This window comes from Drosophila eugracilis, unplaced genomic scaffold (assembly GCF_018153835.1).
Source record: "Drosophila eugracilis isolate 14026-0451.02 unplaced genomic scaffold, ASM1815383v1 contig_376, whole genome shotgun sequence".
Taxonomy (NCBI): Eukaryota; Metazoa; Arthropoda; class Insecta; order Diptera; family Drosophilidae; genus Drosophila; species Drosophila eugracilis.
Genome location: NW_024573234.1, coordinates 307,113 through 329,650, shown reverse-complemented (window position 1 = coordinate 329,650; position 22,538 = coordinate 307,113). Strand labels below are relative to the sequence as shown.

Genomic DNA, 22,538 nt, shown 5'->3' with positions numbered 1-22,538 from the left:
GGCTCCTAACAGGAACAGGATAACCACAAGAGCCGCGTTGCATTTGCCGTTGTGTTTAAACCGGAATAGCAAACGCTGTTTCAGCAAAAAAATTTTAAAAATGCAGCCGATGTCGTCTGGCCAAGAGAACAAATTCAATAAAGTCTCCCAATGGCGGCGTTTTGGTGCGGCATTTGTCAGTTGCCAAATGGCTATGATGTCCTTCATGTCCTGCTCCAAAAACAAGGGGATGGCCAAAAGGATTTATACAGTGCGGCACACAAACACACAGACACCTCGAGAGTGGGTCATCAGTTGGCTAACAACCAGCGAAAGGGCGTTTAAGTGCGTGTCTGGATGTGCCCCTTATTTGTATTGGGCGAACTATAAATGAATATGTCATAACACTCAAAGGAAAAAAAGAAATGGTTTCAAAGAAAATATTTTGAAAATATTTAACCGCGTTATGTTAAGATGGAGTATATGTATTACATAATATAAAACTTCTGTAAAGTGGAACTATCGGATAACGATTGGTTTGTTAACCTATTTTAAGCAGATGACATAATCCAAATTAAAATATAACCTTTTGGTAATAAACGCAAAAAACAGTGACATTGCCGCCGCTTATTTCGACTAAGTATGTATGTTTTGAACGTTAGTTAATCCTTTATTAGTCTTCTGATTGCAACGGTCCATTCGCCGGTATGCAATTCAATTACAAAACTAAAACTGTGCAAAAAGGCAATAATTAAACCGACCTGTGCCCTAAACGCCTTTTCCAGCCTTTGGGAATCACAAAGCGGCTACCCACGCAATTTGCTTAAAAGGTCACCCCAGAAAGGTTGGCTTTAGCGAGCGGACTGTCAGGTAGATTATGGCTCATCGTTGATTGACTGCAGTGATGGAGGAGGTGCCAAATTGAATCACCAAACGATCGATGCAGCTAAATTGATCCGACGACTAGACAACACCAAATCACTTTCAAACCAGGGTAGACATAAACTATAAATATTTCAGAAACCTTATTTTACGTATTAAACGCATTTATAGCTTTAAATCATTTTCAGTGAAATTCGTTTTGGTTGGTAATGACTTAATATATACAATCATCTTATATCGATAAAACATACTGCAGATCTTCGTCCTGGTTATCCGAGGTTTTTAGACGTTTTTCTGGGTGTCAGTAACGCATTTGCAACACCTCTCAGGGTTTCAGCATTGCGTTTCATTGTAAAGTAGAGGAATGGGAAGCCTGCCACCAGCTCCCTTAAAGCCAGCTTTAGTTTGAACTTTATAATTTTTAAGCTGGGAAGGGTACACAACAGGGACAAAAATGGATGCCTGGGCATATTTAACCGCTTGTTGCCCACTTTATGCGGCGTTGTACGATGTGCCCAGCTCGCGGCGGCAGCCAGAAACATGCCAGCTAAGTAAGAACAAAAGAGTTTGAAATAAAAAAGGAAAACATAGTCGCCTGTGATTATATGTGCAAATTTGGGGTGTTCTAGAAAACACAAAAAATAATTACAAACAAGTGAATTACCAATGCGAGTTCTATTCATTTATTCATCGATATCCTTAGATATTAATGTCATAGAACCACATGACTAACGTTTACTTTTCGGGCTACTAAATTAATTTGGATTAAATTAAAAATTAAAATATGGGTACGATGTTCTTTAACATAATTATCTGAAAATGATTTTGCTGGCTTTCTAGCATGTACATACATATAGTTCCAAGATGTCCGGACAGATGTCGGAAACACGTTTACGGGTCACCTTATCGCGTGGGTGTGGCAGGCGGAAAATCAAATACCGCATCGGGGGCAGGTGAAATACGAATGTTTTAAATGCCACGCAACTGTGAGCCCATTGAAAGCACAAGTACTATGACCATAGGAATACCAGTTTTATAGTATGTACCAGTACGAGTAGTATGGTATGGTGTAGTACTACAGGAGCACAAACATTCATCCTTATTTGTTTTTATGTGTTTATTTATAGCGGTTCGCAACGCGCCAGCAAGTTGGCAAGTGCTCTAAAGAAACCGCAGCGAAATTGAAAATGAGCGCAGAGAAATAAGTTTGGAATACGTGATGGAGGTACAAAAACTTTATATATTCCCCATCTAGGATCAGTTAAACAACACGGATTAGTAATAAAATTAAGAAATATATTAATCAACGACTCAATTCCTTAACCTTTTCAACTCTACATGCTTTCCCAGAAAGTGGCTCTCAAATGTTTGTCTAGACATCTGTCAGGAAATTATACTTTAATCACTTATCCCGTTGCATGTTGAATGTGGTATTTTCGATCCCCAAGCTCTGCCTGCCATATCTATTTGATGGCGTCATCCGGCGCCGCCTACCAACAGCTGTTTTATTTTGAAAGCTTGCGCAGCCATATGATTTATTTTTCCAGTGATTGGAAACGAGAGCCCTAGTATATGGCCAGAAGAACGACCTCTATGATGTCCCCTTCTATCGGAAAAGCTTACTAGCGGTGCAGGAAAAAAGCTTTCGAATTTGCCGGTTAGAAGGGTACGGCCTTTTCAGTATTTAATGCAGAAATTTCGTTCTTTTACCGCTTTTTCTGCAGTCATGGGACCTTATGTCACAAAAGCGAAATTGATGCCTATAACAATTTAAAAGCTAAAATAATGACTGCTCGACATGTTCTTGTCTCTGTGCCTGCAGGCAACAAACTTGTGAATATTTTCAAATTTAAATATATAACTCGGAAAAATTAATATGACATAAACCTATGTATTTAGTTAGATATTTGCGTGGGGAGGTTTTTGCATTAAATAATGCAAATACTACATCAATAGGTCCAACGGCTACATTTTGGGACTTATGAGCCAATAAATAAAAATTCTCAAAAGAGAACGAAAGCCTGTGCTTCTAATTGAAGATGCGTTGACATTCGCCTTATATTGCCTATTGCGGCTGATGTGTTCGACTACAAAGTTAAATATAGATATGTATATAAACACCACAATCACCACGAAGTCAGTTCAGGTGTTGCCAGCTTAAAACGATATCTGAATTGTTCATAGTCCAACGATTTTAATTCAACAGCGATTACTTATGTCTGTTACACTGCTTTCTTTCACTTCCCCGTTCTTATCCCTGCGGGAGCCTTCAAACATTATTCAGACGTTTCCTTTGATGTCGACTTAGCAGGTGGGAAGAGACTATGGATAATGTGTTCTGCAGAACATTTTTGGCCATTCAATTCGGGCCATACCCCTCCCTCTTTAGCACTTGACGGAATCCGCTTAAATGCCATTTCCGGTACGGCACGGAAAGTGTTGCATATATGTTTCCACCATTTCGTAGGACGAAGCACATCGCCAACTACACTTACTTGGAACTGTACGAAAATCATGACGAGAAGGGATTTCCCCGCAAAGGGCAACAACTGAGAACAGATAACTGAGCTAACTGCCTTACTTTCAGGTTAGGTTCTGTCATGCCCCACTTACACCCCCGTCTCAGTAACTGTCTGCATTGCAGTTGCCATATATCCGTTGCACCACACCCTCCCTTGATCTACATTCTTTGACCAAATTTTATTTCCTTGCAATATACGGGGGATTGGGTGAGGAACAAACCTAGGGACTGGTATTTTCTGGAGCTTAAGACTTAACACTTGACACTCACCGTAGTCCGATATTTGTTCACTGAATTGTCTTTCTTCACCACCATCGAGAATGTATATCCCACTATTGACTTCTTAATAATTGACCAAACAGAAGAAAACTAAGGTCTCGGTCCATACATGCATATCTGTAACGAAAGTTTACTCTAATTTAGTTTAGAGTTTATTGATTTCTAATGTTGCAATATGATTAAAATTATTAAGGTTTGCGGAAAGACTTCTAATACCAAATAGGTTTCCCGGAGGTCATGTCCGACATCTAGTTTGCAGCTTAATTACCTAGCAATTCAAAGTAAATTTTATATACTTACGTATGTATATTCATAACAGTTTGTGATTTAGTTGTTTAATAGTCTAATTGAAGAAAATGTTAACTAGTAAAACCTGGTGATGTTTGAAAAACATGTTTGATTACCCCCGGGAATCGTTATTACTTTTAATTTCAATGATTATCTAAATGTTTAAAATTTTAGCCGTGGCACGAACCGGGCGCGCATACTATCCCGCTATCCCACTCTTATCGGCGAACTTGCTACCTCTGTTTCTCTCCTCGACTCTTGTAGCTATCCCGCTCTATTGCCCACAAAATCGGCTGCAGCACAAGCGGGACAGCAATGGATAGCACCTGCGCACCCACTGTATTTCACGAATTTGGGCCGGTGGCATGCTGACACCTGCTGTTCGCCTGTTACTCCGTCTAGGGCAAGTTCCTAGAATGTTCATTGGCTGCAACATGGGACGCTGCGTTTCAAGCCACTGACTCCAAAACTCGTAGAATTCACCCAAACGAAGCAGGCCAGCAGCGGCGAGAGTACGCCAAACACGTTGCGGCGACATCGCGTCATGCGCGTCGTGTACTAAGCAGGCAAACAGGGGTGGCGATAGGCCGACGACTGTGGAGGATAACTGAAGACGAAGAGGGGAAATCCTGGACGCGACTGATGGCCTTTAGTCACATATGGCCAAATAGAAACTGGCGGACGGTTCAAATACACACGCGCAACAGGACAGCCAGGAGCGGTCCACGGTGGAGCAGAATGGTGAAGCGGACGTTAGCAGGCGTTAACACTTTCATTTTCTTGTTCCAACCTGGCGCTGGCCGCTAAACAGGCGCCCATAAGCCAGAAGGAACCGTTTGCGGCGGAAGCGGGGCAACTATAGTGCGACCACTAAAACCGCTATGTACATCCCTCTCTGATTCATGCGTGGGCGTGCGCTTTCTTTTAATCTTAAAGTGGCCATGAGGTGCCAATGTCCTTGAATAAAAAACAGTTTTCGGGCACAGGCGCTCATCGTAATGAAAAAGCACGAAGCAGCAGTAGCAGCTGCTCAAATGCATTGCTCTCTTGCTGGCTGCATACGAGTCTCGGCAAGGAAAACTTGGTTTAAATAGGTACATGGTACATACATATGTCGCGATAAGCGATTCCAGGTACACCGATTTCTTAATTATTTATATGTGTGCAAGCTATACATTAATATATGTATGTATGTATATTCTCTCCATTATTTTGATTACTATAAGAAAATATATAAGAAAAAATATATACATATATACGCAAATTTGTACATACATATGTACATGTTCAAGTCTGCAAGATACAACATTTATAGCCCTACTGTGTTGAGTGAATCGTGTCACAGTTGCAGCCCTGCTGAAAGCATTGTATTGTCGGGAGTTTCATGTGGTTATCTTACCCCTTAGCATCCGTGGCCTGGTGCTGCGCCTGCTGTGAGCCGGTTCAAAAATCGACTGACGAAGGCCCCTGAAATCGTCGCACGGGGCCTTTGCAGAAACTCATTAAATGTTTCTCATTTCCTTTTAATCGTGCGACGCCTCCTCCGGCTTTTTTTTTCTAGCTAGACCAATTAGTGGAATATAACTCTTCGCACTGACCACAACCCAGGCTTCGTATTCATTAGCTGAGCGACCTACCATTTTCGTAGCGCATATCCTTCTATCCTATTACGCTTACATCTTCTTAATTAAAAGGCTGACAACGCAGTTTATGTATACCATACCCCTGCCCCTATCTCTCTCGCTAGCGGATTTTTAATTGCCTAATTAGAACTGCTAGAAAAGTCTAGAACACCACCTTAAAAAAAAGCTTTCCGCAAAAATCAACATATCGGCCCTTTTCTGTTCATTTAAAAAGGCAGGCAAGGATTCCGTCCACCACCACGCCCTAGATACGCCTCAAGCCCGGCATGCGGAACAGGCGCCCAGTAAGCACCAGGACACCGAACAAGGACTCGAGTCGCGGGACATGAGAAGAGGTGGGAAACGTGACGCAAGATGCAAACGCGGATGCGCAGGATGATGATGCAAGATTTTTAGGTTGCCTAGAACCCCGGAGTATAGTTAAGTCAAAAAGCTCATGGAGAGAAAGCTCCTACAACTTCAGTGGGTCTGAGTCATAGGAGAGTTCCAAAAGATGAGCTGCCAGAAGTTACACAATAAACATTTTATCATACCTACTCAAGGTTTCCAAAGATGATATGGTACTACGATAACACAAATAATACTAACTACAAAATTAGCCATTTCTTTAATACTTTAAAAAAAAGCCCTCACAGAAAAATAAAAGTGTTTACTAACCTTTTGAAATTAAATAGGCCATAATACGTTTTGCTATACAATTCTTGCCCAGATGATCGTTATATGTACACTTCATTAGTTTCGATGAACCGGCTACTATGGTCTTGCACCCCTTCATTGCCATTATTTCACCTGAAACTCCAGGCGTGACTTCCTTTTTTCTTGATTATAGTTTTTGATTTTTTCCCAACATTCCTTGTAAATAATTTCGATTCCAATTGAAAATACTTCAAAATAAAGAATTTGAAAACTGAAAATGAAAAAATAATTATATAAAATTAAATTTCTTATTAACATAATTTTCCATTTGCCATCGAAATAATTCAATCGAAATCTATTTCAATGTTTATTAGATTTATTTTTGATGGTCGCTCACGTGGAGCCGTTCATAATTTGTATGTACCTACAGGGGTTGAGGATACCCGGATGCGGATGTGGTCTTCGCTGTATAATCCGATCCTGTAGTTTGCTCCGGTCACTCCCGTGGATCAAGTGGCACCCTGGTACGGTTTTTATTTTGTATAAGTGTTGCCATCATATTGGTTAGTCATAGTTCCATATAGTACGTTATTACATAGTATATAGTAATTTGTATTATGTATAATGTACGTGTATATGTGTATATAAATTTAGTTAACATTAATTCACCAAATACTTTATGTCCCTCCATTCCATCTTTTGCTTCGTAATTTTCATTCAAAGGATATTGATACTCTTCAATTAAGTCTATCTTTCAAATATATAAAAGTTCAGTTTACATTTGTTGTGTTTAAATCGACAGAAGTGGGTTAGTTTGGAAGTGGGTTTTATGGTGCAATGGATGGGGGAAAGCCAGGTCCAGGGCTTCGTAAAAGGGTTTCAAAATTAGTCTTTGGCACGTTTAAGTCGATGATATCGATAAAGCTGATATGTAATCTGAGCTTCCTCGATTAGTGATTTCTAAAAAAAGAACTGAGTGCGAATGTGGAGTAAAAGTAAAGCGGATATTGACCCTCGTTCAACAAAGTTTGCATAGTTATGAAATTTTTGTTTTTTGCCATATTATCTTAATCTGTATATGTATATAAATAATCCGTGAGAATCAACACGAGTTCAATGTATAACTTACTTTTATATAAACATATAGGATTATAATAAATATATCTGCTTTAGTGTCTAGAGATTCACTGCACTGAGATCTCCTAAAGTGAACTGGGCTAATAAACAAGGATATTGGCATGCGGCTATATTTTATAACATTTCGAGATAGCTGGCCAATGGCGAAGATATTTAGTTTTGGCTTTTTTAAGTTAAGTTCTGTTTTGTTTGATTAGATAAATTGAATTCAACAAACAATGCCCTAAGTTGTAACGTATGCTAATTAATATAAATTATCAGGCATGATCCAATTTTCACTCTACTGTTATGTTCTTAGCAAAGCGTTTCGTTTTTAGGTGTGCCCGAAATGAAATTTTTGTAATAACAGCGTGCTAAGCGAAAGCATATAAATCTTTTGTTATAAATTTTATAGGTATTTTTGAGTTGGGTTCATAAACTAAAAACGAAATCAGTCCTCGATTATTAGTCTGATGCTGTGGACATGAAAATAAAAATACAACTTTGCCGAAAAACTTGCGTTAATAATAACGAGAATTAAAGAAAGTGAAAACTGTATCACGCCGACATAATTTAAACAAATGTTGTCTCTAAAGTTTGCATATTTTTTGATAAATTTGTATCATATGTGTAAGGCCGCTTGCGGCAACTGCTATCAGAATGCTAAAATATCTTTTCTACAGATATCACCATCTATCACTAACCCATATGACTATATATGAGATAGCAACAGGAGGTTACGGGGTTACATATATATATATATATATATATATATTTATATTTATATATATATTTATATATATATATATATATTATATATATATATATATTTATATATATATATATATATTTTATAATTGAAACAAATCTTTATCTTCTTGCGTTCTCCAAGATCTGGGCTCCCAGATTGTCTCTTAAAGTTTTGTTTTCATTACCCCTCAATGTTTGGGCGTTTTTGTCTTTTTTGTTATTTGCTAAATTCTCTAAAACTCACTCGACAAACTTTTCACGCACTTGTTCTTTTTTTTGCAACACTTTTTATGTATGGGCTGTTGAATGTTTGGAATCTTATTTGGTAGACGTTAATCAAGTTAGAATGCATCGAAAGTACAAAGGATACAAAGTGGATTCTTGTGGATTCCAGTACAGATTCGGTTAACGAAAAAAGACTATTACTTAAAAAAAATCGAGTAACAACAAAGAATTACAAGAGCACAGCAATCGAGTATGTAAACTATGTATGTACAGCTCAGGCGGAGCACGTAAATAGCGAGGGACAAGGTCAGATACAGGCTATTGCCTAAACTAAACGTAAACCAAATAATAAATAAATAAAGATGCAAGACGCAGGGGTGCGGGACAGTGCAAACGGAAACGGAAAAACAGAAAACAAATGAAAAGTGAAATGCACGCCAACTCAGATGCTAAAAGGGACGCTTACTTCGTCACTGCGGAGGCAGAAACGGAACCTGGCGTAGCCGACAGCGCCATCTTTGAGAGCGTTGCTAAAGAACGTTTCGGGAATGTGTTGTTGCCGTCCGATGGGTCCGAGAACAGTTTCCGGAAGCTGGAAGGAAAATTTTAAGTGTAAGTAAACAGCTTCTTGGCAAAATGATTATAAGAAGATATGTATTCTTACAACTTGCGAATTCCTGACTCTGAGCTTTTCTTCCAGGGAGCATCGTCCGGCTCGTAGGGCAGCGGCCCCTGCACAGGTGCATCGTGTCCAGGTGGCCTTCAAATAGGATACAATAATGATTCACTCAATGCTGACATTATGTGGAAAACTATAAACAAACTTAAATATATGGGTATTAGATCTGGTTAGTTAAATAAACACTACAAAAATATTTAATGATCGGACAAAGGTGTTTGAATAACTTTTGAATATGCAGCAAAATACAACAAATATACATATAAATAAATAAAAATGTGTTTATGAAATGTTTGCGTGAAGCGTACGGTTAGCGGCTGAAACAGAAGTATATGACTAAGGCAATTAATGCTTTTTGCCTAAAATTCACTTGTTCTAAGCTAAAGGTATTGAAAAGTATTTCATTTACAACAGGATTACAACTAAATTGAAAGTGGATTTAATTACGTTTCACTGGCTACGGGTGGCTCCAGTTCTCCCGCCTCGGTAGCATCCTCATCGTCGTCGTTGCCCGCCACGTGACTATCATCCCCCTCGTCGCTTTCGTCTGAACTGGAGAAGTGGCGCTGCCGCTTGGCCTTTGACTGGCTGGGCGGCTTCAACTCAGCCAGCTGTTCGTTGAGGATGTCGATAGTGGTTAACAAGTCATCGCGCTCGCTGATAAGCTCCTTGAGCTCGCGTGTGGTGTACCGTGGCCGATTTGGATCGTTTTGGCCGTCATCGTACGAGGCTACTAGATCTTCATTTTCCTTTTCAGCCAAACCAAGTCGCTTGCGCAATTGGTTGATTTCCCGACTCTGGTCCTGCAGTTGAGCCAGAAAGTCTGCACGCTCCTCGCAGAGCGTCTTTACCTGGGCCTGCATCAGCTTGTGGCGTCGCCGAGTGTCACGCTCAGAGGCCTTCAATCGCTCCGCCTGAATATTGAGCTGGGGAAAAAAGAATATGATCCGTAAGCAACTGTCCACCGCAGTATATCACAAAAGTAATAGTAACATAAAACCCATAGAAGTCCAAGATCCCTTAAGGATACTCACGTGCTCCAGCTCGCTGTACTTGTCCTGCAGCTCCCGCTCGCGGTGTTTTAGATCATCTCGTTGCTTGTATATCTGCTCCTTTAGCCTTTGCAGCACTTGGGTGTCCGAAAGAGCGCCGTGCAGTTCGTGGTTTGTCATACTAATGATGCTCTCGGTAAGACTGGCGCCCAGGCCGGAGCTCTGGGTGGATGAGGACTGCAGGTCCTGTGTCTGTTTCACCAGCCTCTTGTTCTCATCCTGCAGCGAGGAGACTAGGTCGACGAGTTCGTTGGTCTCAGTGCGCCACTGCTCCTCGATCAACTCTAGCTCCTTGTCGAATCGCCGTCGAAACTCGGCCTTCTCTAGCTTTTCGCTCTCAAGCTGAGCCACCTTGTCCCGCAGCTCCTGGATAGTCGTGTTCTCGCGCTCGTTCTTTGTAGCAAGCGCCTCCAGTAGTTCTAAGGTGTTTATGATTTTTGGCATCAGCCTGTTGACGGCGTCCGTGCCGAATCGATCCATAATCCTCTCATACTCTTTGCCAATGTCCGAAGCCAAATCGTACACATCGACCACGCCGATGTCGTCGATGGCGTCCAGGACCATTTCACCCATCTCATTGAGGTGAAAGCCGGGCATCCAGGTGATCAGTAAGCGTGTTTGGGTGCTAGACTATTGCTGATGCGCGGGGTATCACTTACTCACTTTAAGTATTATAGATTGTAGAACTCTATCGAACTGAAGACCCGCTTCAGTTGTCAAATGTTTTCTGACACCTTGCTCCTGTTGAAGATGGGGCTTACATATGTTTTAGATGGCGATGAAATTGAAAGCGATGTTTCACCACTCGAAGGACAGGGAAATATGCAATCTGGAGTTCCTAAACTCGCACACGGAGAGTTGCAACCCGCATTGGTGTGCTTGATATTAACGTTCACTTCTTTCACTTGACACGGCCGTCGCTTTCCACATAAACAATATGGTTTTTATATTGCAATTTTTGTTGACCTGGAACTGGAAGCGATGAGTAACAATTAACCAGTTCGTGGGCGTGTGAACTAGTTCTCAGAGGAACGGTTCGTTCCGCGGTCTGGCAACATGGTATCCAGGATGGATAGTGTTAGACAACTATAGAAATTTTGAAAAGTGAAGTATTCAAATTTTCAAAAAAAAAACGTTAAGTCCTAGAACCGCAACTCGTCCAGGAGCCATAAACAGGGTCTGTCAAGACCATAAAGTCAATTCATTGTTTTATTATTAAAGAAAAAGTTTACAAAATTGTATAAAGAGTTTTGTTTGGTTTTTTTTTGGATTTCACTCTTTGTTTAGGTTTTGGTGTGTTTCTTGTAAATTTTGGTTACTGGGTAGGCAATTATTTGTACATTACACGTAGAATTAGCAATAACTAAGTGGTTTGTATGCCACTAAAATACACTTATGCAGCGACGACTAGCAATTTTTCTTTGGTTCGCCTGTAAGTATCTTTTTTAATACAGACTACTCTTTTGCGGGTTCTTTAAGTACGTAAATTAGCTACAGTTCTTTGGATGGGTTTTGGAACTCTCTGGGTTAATATATATAAAAATAATACAAAAGTTCGTGGCTAGGCATAACATTTCAACTCTCTGCCTCAATTTCGATTCTTTACTCCTTTGTTTAGGGACTAGATTAGGAACAACATTTGTACACTTTTCGTTCCGTATGTTTTCTTAACTGCTCGCTCTAATTAAGTTAAGTCTAAATTTAAGATAAATTTACAAAGTCAAGATATTTTCCTTCTTCTTTTTGGTAGCAGCTCTCAGAAGACCTTAACATTAAGTGTAGTAAATAAAAAAAATGGAAAAATAACTCGCGCATTATGTTTAAACAAATTTAAAGAAACAGTGCGTTTAAATTAGATTAACAAATAATTATTGGGCTCGGAGTGACCCGTCGTAACCTGTTCACCAGGTCATTTGACAAGCAATCTCGATGGCAAGGGTCCTATCTCTGTTTTTGGCACTCAAACTAGGCGTATATAAATATATTAATTAATAGTTTAAAATGGCTGCGTTAATGCATGCAAACTAGACAAAATACTAACACCCCTCCTGCGGATCCTGATTCTGCTGCAGAGCCAGCTGCTTCAGGAGCTGAGAAGTGGCTTTATGGCGCTTGGAGCGCTTCGCTGGCAACGGAATGGAGTGAGGCGGGGAATTAGGCAACGATAGGTCAACCACCACTCCCACATCCTTTACCAAGGCATCCTGTGAGTCATCTGTATCTTCATCATCCTCGTCGTCTAAGTCGATCAGGGTCATATCCGTTATGACGTGGTCCTCGTCATCCGACTGTTCATCTGCTTCCTCCTCAGACCGCTCATCATCTATGTCAACTATCGAAATAATGTCGCTGTCTCCGCCATCGTCGCCTAGAGGAACCTCTAATGCACACCTCCCTTTCACTGTGGACTAGCTGGTGCTGACCTGCGTTTGAAGTAGGTTAGCAGATGCGGAAGATGCACTAGCATCAACCACTGCGGCAGGTGAAAGAAGACTGGCTCCTGGGAAGTGGCACGGACACGAGGGATTGGGCATGTGACCCGCCTGACTCTTTAGCTTGCGAGTCAGAGTTTGCCAATACTCAATTTGAGCATTGATCAGATCGATCTTTCGCTTGCTCTCCTCGATCCTCAGCGAGTTTATCAACTCCTGGTACTGAGTCTTCGATCCACCGTTGGGACACCCCCCTGCCGCATTAGTACCACTAACGCCAAGACCTGCGCCACTACTGTTTGCACTGCTTCCTCCGCTGCCAGATCCAATTCCTACGCTGCTTAAGGTGGCGCAGGTAGCGCCTGCCACGGGCAGTCCGTTGTAGCCATTAAAACTGCCCGCCGCTCCTATAGCAACGCCACCCGTCTTATCCCGCGCTAGGTGGTGATGTGTCGACTGTGCATGCTGGTTGCCATTGAGCAAAAGCTGTACTCCATTGGCGGTTACCGTAGAGTTGTTCGTGCTGCCGGCAGTGTTGTTTCCGCGCTGAAGACGTGGCAAGTGCAAAGTGGGCGGAGTCCGCCGACTGGTAACGGACACAGACGCGGGAGCGGACACATAGGCGGCATTGATGGCAGTCTGCAGGGACTGGGGCGGATTTACAGCGGATAAGCCCAGCCCGTTCAGAAGTGTGTGCTGCTGTACCTGCTCCGCCGTGAGGGGCAGCACTCCACTAATATTGGAACCCCCATTGGTGCCCGAGAGGACAGCTGCAGCGTTTGAGCTTCCGTTCTGCAGCGTTTTGTTGATATTGGCGAAGCTGCCCACTCGTATATGGCCTACCGTCTGAATGGTAATGTCCGGCTTAGGAGCCGATGCGTAGCTCCCGCTAGAGCTCACCGAGGTTTTGGTGGAACAAACGGGCGAACTGGCGGAGCGCTGAACTGGATCTGTGAGCCCATTGTTAGACACATTTCCGGGCAGCGAGGTGGAGGAGACACCATCACCGCCGGCGGTGGCCGAAATACCCACCTGCTGAAGCTGGCGCAAATCTGTGGGAAAAAGCACGTCATCTTCCTCCTCCAGACATACTTCTGGCGCCTTTGGACTAAGGCAGTCGTCATCTTCATCGTCTTCCAGACAGTCCATCCCGTTGTCCGTCTGTTCATTGTCGCTGATCGTCTCCGACTTAATAAGAATCACATCCGTGTCCATGCCTTCGGGATAGAGGTGCATCTGCAATCATTATACACATAGTTTAAGTAAGCTTCATGGGGTTAATAACATAGAAAAAAGTACAAAAGGTGAAATTAGTCAAGTAAGCTACATCAATCGATGTTAGTATTGGGACATGGATTAATAGTTAGTAACACAATTTTATACCATGAACAAAACGTGTTATTAATATATGGTATACGTTAGGTTAGGTTCGACTAAGTTTATGTATTTTAGAGCATAATTTCTGGAGTAGTAGACTCACCTTGGAGTCTTCGTATTCATCCGCATGATGTCCGTTTCCGTGGCCACGCACGCCGCCCTGCTTAGCGCTACCACCACCTGCGCCTTCCGGCGAAAGCTGTTCGGCGATGTACTGAGCCACTGACTCCTGCTGCGATAGAGTATTGAGCAGGTCCATGAACGAGTGGTTGCTCTTGTCCTCACCACAGAGGTCTTTCTTGAGCAGCAACTTCATGTTCTTGTATAGCTGGCGAAGCTGCTTAGCGCTGCGCTGGTGATAGACCCGCGAATTAAAGTCCTTGGCGATCTGGAGCCAGACCTCGTCCTTTTTTCGGTTTGACTCTGCGTCCGTGCGCTTGTTCTCGATCACGTCCTTGTACTGCGCCGCATAGCTCAAAACCATGTTCCGCTCCCGCTGCGTATACCGGGGAGTCTTTTCCATTTTCAGCCGTTTGCAAGACGTCGTGAAGCTGGAAGAGCAATTATAGATTAAACATTATATTTCATTACATAGTTGGCGATTTAAAAATTTTAAAATACTACAAATTGTATTGTGTGTATATTTATTTTAATACGCGTTTGAACTGTGGTATTTACTTTGAGTGTGATGTTCACCATTTTAAAAATGTTAAACCTTTTCGAAATTCGGGAAAGGCGATTTACAAACATGATCGCACCTAGATCACAACAACCGCCATTCCTTAATTAATAAAATAATGAAAACGAAAACAAACGCAACTGCTCTACACTTTGCCGTACACAAACCCACACTCACATGTGGGCGCATTCTGTCAGAGTGATAAGCTCCCGACGCAGCCGAAAAGAGCGGGAAAGAGAGCGCAGTGCGGCGAGAAAATAAAAGCAAACAGATATTTACAAAATTGTGGATATGTTAATAATACCACTTAAACATCAATATAAGTTTAATATTCATGTTGATAATTACATAAGTGAAAATATAAAAAAATGTGAAATTTTTTTTGGGAACCGTTTTTTGTTCTTTTGATTAAAAAATACTCGTTATTGAATTTATAGGTAAAGTGGTACACGTTAGGCAAAGTGCAACTCTCTTTTAATACAAAATCAATCAATTTACTTTTCAAAGGATACGTAATATTAACTTTAATGTCTAGTGTATTTCTCTTTTCTTGTACACCATATGGTGTAAATAAATGATCCTGGATGAAACTCGATCAACGGAAGATAGCCTTTAAAGCTGCTCTTAAGAAGACAAAAGCAAAAGTGGAAGACGCGGCCTAGCAAGCAGACTGCGACATTAACCGATATCTAATCTGAAAATTGGAGATTAGCGTGAAACCCTCCCACACGAAAAACCAACCACAAACACACTCAGACCAGAATGAGAGGGGTACTCACGTTTTGAGGCCACGCCAAAGCCGGCGAGCGGGCGAAGTAAAGTGGGTGGCCAACAGGAGAGAATATGGTGAAAACGAACGAAGCAGCAACACAACTTCGCGAACAGCGGCGACGACGCGCAAAGCTCGACTGAATTTGAATTCGAATTCGGGCACGCTTAAAAGTACCGTTGGAGTGCAGCGACGTCGGCGTTGGGCAAACAAAAATAGGAATAGCAGAAGAACAGAGCTCTGCTCCTCCCCCTTCGTCCACCCTTTTCCCACATAAGCAAAACTGTCTCCAACACACTACAATTAACTCAACTGTTTGCACACACACACAAAGCCCCAGTCGTGTATGTGTGAGACGTAATTAAAGCTTGAAACCGAGTTTACAATAACAATAATACAAAAAGCAACAAAAACTATAACCCCTTCCCCTGCGAAAAGGCGAAGTCAAGGCAAGAGCAAGAAGAGGCTCAGGAACAACGAGTAAGTATATATGTGAGCGAGAGAGAGCAAAAACATTGAAAGTTGGAGTAAAAAAGAAACCCCCAACAATGAGGGAATATTATAAATAAACTTTGCCGCTTTCAAGCTGCAACAAAGTAAGGGTTGAGCTGACGTGAGCGAGACAGCAGATGAAAACCACACATATACATATATGTATGCGTTTGTTTTCACTTGTTCTAATACATAAATGCTTACCATAACCTAAAATGAATGGGGAAGTCCAGTTGCTTGAGATCGATAGACAAATCTAATTCTTATCGATAAAACAAAGCTATCTTTGGATAATCTGAGTATTAAGTCATACAAAAAATATTTATGTTTGGAGTACTTCCCACATACATACATACCGAAACCAAGGTAAAATAAGCTCGGAAATACCAATAGTCTTTTCCATTAAATGTTAAGATGGACTTTTCATATTAAGGATGGTTTATAGAAGGAAAGCGGAATACTACAACTGATCAATGACCCGATAAACAGACGCAGTCTAAGCAATGGAAGCGGCATTGCTAAGCGTCTGCGTCAGTGCGCCTCTGTCGAGTCAAGTTTAAAGATAAGATTTGAGGCAGACTGTCTCTTTATATGAGTATGTATCTGAATCGGTCCCTATGTGTACAAGTGTAGGTTCGGTGGGTTTTGTTTCAGTTCGTATTAGTTTGGTTATCTACGAAATCCGCTGGCAATGAGGCTTCCATTTCAGTGCTGAGCAGTGCAAACAAGCAAGTTTGCTTTTGGGGACCACAATTGTGGGGCAGCACAAGCGTTGCTTAATGCGATACATCACCTCGAGTTATCTACACACACTCTCACAAGCCGAACAACAGGTGAAATTATTTACTGATAAGCCGCTGATAAAAGTGAGCCCAGATAGGAACGGAGAAAAGGGGCAGCCGAGAATCGGAGTGGGAGCGGAGCTTCACCCTCTGCTACTTGGGGCGAAGATGGCTGGCTAACCAGTTTCAAGTTCTAATTGGCTTTGTTTGTCCGCTGATAACACTGCAAACCGCGCACTAGGTGCAACCTGTCTCCTCCCGCGCCTCCTTATCATTAAAAGCCCCTCCTGGACACCCTGGTTCCAAACGCACCTGCGTCCTATGATCGAAGAACCTGTGCCTCTAATGCTATGGGGTGCTATTCTTCTGCTTTTCCTCGTGACCAAGTGATGACTCTGGCCGCGAGGTTTCCTGGTAATCCGCATGTGTTTCTGCTTTCCGGCGGGGTGAGGGGTACGCATTTTCCCCGAGCGTTGTCAACCGCAGCGCTTGAGTTGACAACTTTTACTACTTCTGGCAGAGCAGCGGAATCGGTCAGCACTCAGCGACTCAACGGGTGTAATGTTCCCTCTATGTTTTTACTATATGTGTGTGTGAGCGTAGCAAAAGCGCTTGGAAATGCTGGCCAGCGTTGTGCAATCTGCAATCTCCAGATTCGAGCGACAAAAACGAAGGCAGAGTGCCACGACAAGCTAAGACCCACGATCGGAGTCTACATCAGATTAAAGATCCCAATCGTCTCCAGGTAAACGCTAAATTTTATAGCACTTTATAATCCACGAAACTTGGGCAACTTAACAGTATTATTCCAAAAGTTAGATCTATACCCCACACTTACCTGGATTTATAGCCCGCTCAAATTTAAAATTTATTTCCTTCGTAGCCGCTGATCCTCGGCCCTCCCTCCTTTATCTTTTTTCCTTTCTCCTATGTTTTTTCCCTTTGCTTCTCTATTATGGATTTCTTAAAGCTGAATTTTTGCGATTGAAAAAAACGCACGGCTTGCTGTTTTTGCCTTCGGTTCACGAGACGTATGCGCAATATTTTCAACTAGTTGTCCAACGTCGCTGACCGCCAGCTGTCTATATCCCGCTCGCTCCCGACCCGTCTCTATCCCTCTCTCCGCTCTCTCTCGAAGACTAGAAGAATCGAAGACGTTGCCTTTGGTTTTCGGTTTGCGGCTCTTTGTTTTTGATATCGTTTATAGCTAAACGTTCGTTCTGTTTTCACTGCTCACAGTTGTTGTTTTAAACCTTGGACTAAAATTAAAAATACATAGAGAAGTGAATTTGTTAATACGAAATTACGCCAAAACGTAAACATCAGCGTAAGGAAAGCGGCGGGGAAAAGTGCTAACACATTCGGGTACACACACCAAAAAGAAATACAAGTAGTTTTCTAGACTTGAGTTTTGCCTGGCAATCATGATCGCACGAGTTCAGCCGTTCTATTTAGCCAGATCAGAGAAGAAAATGAGAGGGATAGGAAAACCCCTGGTTAGGTCTCTTTGAAACCGTAGTGAAACTAATATCTAATCTAGCTGTATTGCCACCAGCCACTATCTTATCGCCTTAAGGTGGGCTTGCGGCTCCACGAGAACTTGGAAGTCTTGGGTCTTGGGTGACTCACTAAACATCGCGAGCCAACGACTACCCACCTGATCCCTTAGAGCGATAGGCTAAAGCTAATAATGGTCCTGTGTTTATAGGTCAAATAATAGTAAAATATAATGTTGTATTTTTGTTGCTCCCCCAGGATTAATATTAACTGAAAAATGAAAAATGAAACAATCAATATTTATTTCCAAAGATCATCAGAAAGATTTCTCGATCGTTATCGTTTTCATGTCGATACAATAAACAACTTTATTTTCCTACCTACTAAATATATATTTGAGGACATATAGAAGATCTGTTAAACCTTAAACTGATGGTAACGAAATTCAAAAAAACAAGAAAACTAATAGTTTAAATCTAACACATCCTAGGATAAACAAGTCCGAGGTAATAAGGTACTTAGGATCTAAAAAAACAAAGCCACCTTTGAGGAATCTTTGATCTCCTATCCAAAGATGCAACACTATTGAAAATCTCTGACAATGAGAGACGCAGTTATACGCTTTGTATATAGACATTTATAGCTTTGGGGATATATGCTTATGACGAATCAAGAATTCGAGGGATGAAAAAGACGCAAATCTGTGCTCGATACAATTGCAAACAAACAACAGCGAAAACTGAAGAAAAGCAGAGGCATTCGGAGCTGGCCCTGTTCGTATGCTTCTCTTCGCTTCCGCTAGCCCACACGCTTTGGTATGAGAAACACACCACCCCCTAATGCCCCCTGGTACTCCCTATCGAAATCAACGCGAAACGAAAAACAAAAGTGGAAATCAAAGTGCAGAGGCGAGAGCGTGCCTTACCCGATACCCGTTCCCGGATAACCGCAGCCAACCGCTTACCGTTCCGAACTGGCCCGATTCGGGATTCGAATGCTCTGCTCTGATGTTGCTCTGTTATTTGGCCGCACTCAAAGAGCAGCCGCCGCAGTCTAATTTGATACTGAAAGCGAATTCGGAATTCAGCCACAGAGTACCGAGACTCTAGAGGTCCGAGCAGCCGGAGCAGCCGTCGCAGCCTGTTGGCCGCGTCTCCGAAGGTGCACGCCCCCCCGTTCCCTCTATTAGCCAGGCACCTTCCCCCATGTTTCTGTCTATTGGGGTCGAGCTGATCACATCGAAAAGCGCCATGAGGGGTTGGCAAATTTCCAACCGAAAGTTCTGCTCTGTCGCCGCGAATCTGTGCCCGCTTCCGTCTACAAGTATCTGTATCTGTGGCTGCGTGTCTGCCCAAGAGAAAGAAAAAGAGCGGAGCTTCAGCAAAAAGATTTCACATTGCGCATAGCCACTGCAAGATGCAAGTAAAAAGCAGCGCTAGCAAATCCCTAGACCATTGGGAAAATCATAGAAAATCTAGCCTGAAATGGTTTTGCCTACCTTTTAGAGTGGTGAATGGTATACTAATTTTAAGACGATTAATTTTTAAAATACCATCCAAACACAAGTTTATATAACAAAAATTATCGCTTGATTTAAATTTGGAAAATATAGGTTAATACTGTGAGGACTTTTCAAAGCCTTGTACTAAAGAAAAGAATTCGACTTCAACAAGCCTGATATTATTATAAGACATTTTTAAATTCTTTTTGATGTTCGTTCTTTTTCAAGGCATAATTTAAAAAGTCCTTTTAACTTTTCTTTGAACAGTTCTCTACCAAATATTTCCCTTATAAAATAATTTTAATGCTAGCTTATTCCTTATAGCGATTACAACGGAATTTCTGGTTAAACAATAAAGAAAGTCTAGGAGCATATACACATTTGGTAAACACAGAAAAAAAGTATAGGGATACAAACTATCATCTTTAAGGAACTTTTACCTTAGATTCCGTACCCGTGCAGTTTCTGGTTAATTCAATCCGACCTGTTTTGATCTTGTTTAATCGCTCGAGTACGCAACTGTACTTGGCATCTCGCAACTTGGCAGTTGAAAAGTATTTTCGACTTTAAAAATAGCTGCCCAAAGTCTCACCGAGGGAGAAGAAGAAAGACATGAGGCGGAGGTAACGAGAGTCGAGAGAGGGATCGGTTTGGATCGCATTGGTTTGGTTTTTGGCTAGAAGCTGTGGGCGGAACGGGCGGTGGGAGCAATATTCGGGCTGCAGATGCCTGCGTATACAAATAGCCGCTGTTTAAGCTCTCTCGTCGATGATGAAAATTAATGAGTCCGTACAAAAAACCATATTCCATTTTCGATTTTCCGTTTCGGCTTTTCCCCATTTTCTCAGGCCTCGTGTGTCGGAAGGCTTTTTGTGCGTTCACATTTGGAAACTCGAAACTAATGAGGTCGGCTACGTAGGCTCCCCGTCTCTTGATTTTCCCCGTACAGACTCCTTTGAGTTTTGGGGCCCTCTCTCCCTCTCTTTTTCGTGGCCCGACATAGCCAAACCATACTTAAGCTGGTCAACATATTCGTTATGGGAAAACTGGAAAGCAACATATATTTCTTAAAAATATTGTAAAACAGTATTTATAATATTTTTAAATTGTGACGAAATAAAGCCAATAAAGAGCAAAAAAAAATATTTTAATAAGATGCAAACCAAAATAAACTCCTACATACATGTATGTGTATCACATACATTGTTTCTAGAATTGAACATATATTCCCTTTATGTGTCTGATACTGGCCGTTGCCAGTATTGATACATAAGACTTATTCTTCAATGGCCCAGGCCCAAAGAGATCGACATGGGCCGGTCTTTGGAGGCGAATTCGTTGCGTTGGTTTTCCATGGCAGCCGTTTTCCTCACCTCTGCCGCCTGACGTTACGATATGAGTTCAAATTTATTTTTGGCAGCAATGCCAGAGCACTGCCCCCGCCCCTTTTCCCACTTTTTCAGTTTTTCCGGGGCTCAAGGGGCCGTGAGAAGAGAAGGAGTGGGTACCGGGATCGGGATCGGAATTGGAACTAGAGGCCCGATCGCTTTGCCCTGCTCTATGTCTCTGTTTGTGTTGCTTTATCTAATTTTATGGCGTGAGTTCGTGCCTACGTTTAATATAGGCTTCCGCCCCTCTCCTGCATTGTTTGTGTAATCCATTTAAAGGTAATTGAACTTCCCGTTCCACCTTTTGCAGACATCCCAACAAACTAAGCCGATGTCCAAGACGGAGCTCTATATATAGCTGGATCAGAAATAAAAGAGTGCAGGCTTTGTGGCCGATGGCATGGCATGGGGCTGGAAATGGAAATCGGGAAAACGAAGCCAGCAGTAAAAATAACAGAGGGTACTGGGCGGAAAAAAAAACCTGCTTAGGACGAGCCCAAATTTAGATTCGAAGGGAGCTATTTTGAGTGCTACAATAGCGATCTGGGTTCAAATCACATCGGATCAGTGATCGCAATCGGAAGTTGCAGAATTCGTTGTGCAACAGATTCGGATAAATCAGACGTTTGATGGGCGCCGGAATCATTACCAAGACAGTCCTCAATCCCTGAAAATTGAGGCTTAAGATCAAATTTTCCTCCTATTTTGTACTTCCTAATATGGCCATCGATAACAGATAATCGTTGGCAAGTCGAGGACAAAACAAAAAGCAATAACACGCGCTCCTAAATTTCAACAAAAACAACAAATGCAAGACTTTTCTGTAAGCACGAATCAAAAAAGAGCTTTTGTCTAGGAATAAAGCTTTGGTCTAAGTATGTGTGCGGTGAAAGCGTGTGTTGATGTCATAAATCGCACGTAAAAAGGACGGGACACGAGACAAACAGCTGTGCCCGTGTCCTCCAAAAAACCGAGAAAACGAAATCCTAAAACTGAAACACGTTTTAGCCCTGGGAGGGTGTCACACAAACCCAACAACAAGACCGCGTTTGAGATTTTTCTATTGGAAATTTCAAGCGCGCTCCTGGGGTGGAAAACGCACACTCATACACATATCGCTCACACACACATAGACAGAGCTTGAAACTTCAACTTTAATCCTAAGTAGAGCTATTTAATGTTAAAATTAATTTTAAAAGCTACATTTACTTACGGCTACTCCTGCTTCCTCTTCCTCAGCTGAAGTGCAACAATTTCTGCTTTTCGTGATGTTTCTTTTTTAGCTTATGCAGCACTTTTTCCCGCACACATATGCTCTGAGCTCGACTTTCAACTTATGGCCTTGTGTGGGGTGCAGTTGCAGGACACTACCGCTCTTTGTAACCATAACCAAAAAAAAAAGCAGAAAAAAAGAAGTAGTACCCCGCACCGTCGAAAAAAATATAATAACAGCAAGACAAACAACAAATGCAACAATACTCTGCTGTCAGCGGCAGCGCGGGCGAAACGGGCGAAGACGCGACGTCAAATGCCAGATTTTGTTGTTGCGAGCAGCTAAATTCCTGTGGCAA

General features: G+C 42.0%; 3 protein-coding genes and 1 long non-coding RNA gene across 13 annotated transcripts in view; 1 reads left to right on the top strand and 3 right to left on the bottom strand.

Annotated features, from left to right (window-relative positions):
* Nucleotides 1-6,735, bottom strand: part of LOC108118518 (microtubule-associated protein futsch) — a 45,868-nt gene extending 39,133 nt beyond the window's left edge. For 4 of the 5 annotated variants that reach the window (XM_017231263.2, XM_041818811.1, XM_041818804.1 and 1 more), the window contains exons 1-3: nucleotides 6,653-6,735; nucleotides 6,250-6,499; nucleotides 3,653-3,778 (exon numbers count right to left, since the gene is read on the bottom strand). The gene's annotated coding sequence lies outside the window, so the exon portion shown is untranslated. The remainder of the gene's footprint in view (nucleotides 1-3,652; nucleotides 3,779-6,249; nucleotides 6,500-6,652) is intronic. The other variant, XM_041818806.1, reaches the window with a different exon arrangement.
* On the top strand, nucleotides 1,501-2,178 carry LOC121530186. Its single transcript, XR_005993858.1, has 3 exons — nucleotides 1,501-1,649; nucleotides 1,702-1,923; nucleotides 1,989-2,178. It is a non-coding gene; the product is annotated as an uncharacterized LOC121530186 (long non-coding RNA).
* Nucleotides 6,546-11,072, bottom strand: LOC108118515 (RILP-like protein homolog). 3 transcript variants are annotated; one of them, XM_017231260.2, is made up of 5 exons: nucleotides 10,033-11,068; nucleotides 9,446-9,924; nucleotides 8,984-9,079; nucleotides 8,786-8,911; nucleotides 6,546-6,749 (listed from the first exon to the last, which is right to left on the bottom strand). In XM_017231260.2, the coding sequence occupies exons 1-5, from the start codon at nucleotides 10,645-10,647 to the stop codon at nucleotides 6,725-6,727; spliced, it is 1,341 nt and encodes a 446-aa protein (XP_017086749.1). In that variant the 5' UTR covers nucleotides 10,648-11,068; the 3' UTR covers nucleotides 6,546-6,724. The 3 variants fall into 3 exon arrangements, with proteins under 3 accessions (XP_017086749.1, XP_017086748.1, XP_041674746.1); XM_017231259.1 differs by lacking the exon at nucleotides 6,546-6,749 and adding an exon at nucleotides 8,192-8,649 and having other exon boundaries at nucleotides 10,033-11,072; XM_041818812.1 differs by lacking the exon at nucleotides 6,546-6,749 and having other exon boundaries at nucleotides 8,549-8,911; nucleotides 10,033-11,067.
* A 174-nt stretch (nucleotides 11,073-11,246) lies between these two features.
* On the bottom strand, nucleotides 11,247-22,512 carry LOC108118513. 4 transcript variants are annotated; one of them, XM_017231254.2, is made up of 4 exons: nucleotides 22,181-22,512; nucleotides 17,420-17,840; nucleotides 13,963-14,410; nucleotides 11,247-13,718 (listed from the first exon to the last, which is right to left on the bottom strand). In XM_017231254.2, exons 3-4 carry the CDS (start codon nucleotides 14,380-14,382, stop codon nucleotides 12,459-12,461), a joined length of 1,680 nt encoding a protein of 559 aa, XP_017086743.1. In that variant the 5' UTR covers nucleotides 14,383-14,410; nucleotides 17,420-17,840; nucleotides 22,181-22,512; the 3' UTR covers nucleotides 11,247-12,458. The 4 variants fall into 4 exon arrangements, with proteins under 4 accessions (XP_017086743.1, XP_017086745.1, XP_017086744.1 ...); XM_017231256.1 differs by lacking the exon at nucleotides 22,181-22,512 and adding an exon at nucleotides 19,043-19,121; XM_017231255.2 differs by lacking the exon at nucleotides 17,420-17,840.
* Between the last annotated feature and the right edge of the window lie 26 nt (nucleotides 22,513-22,538).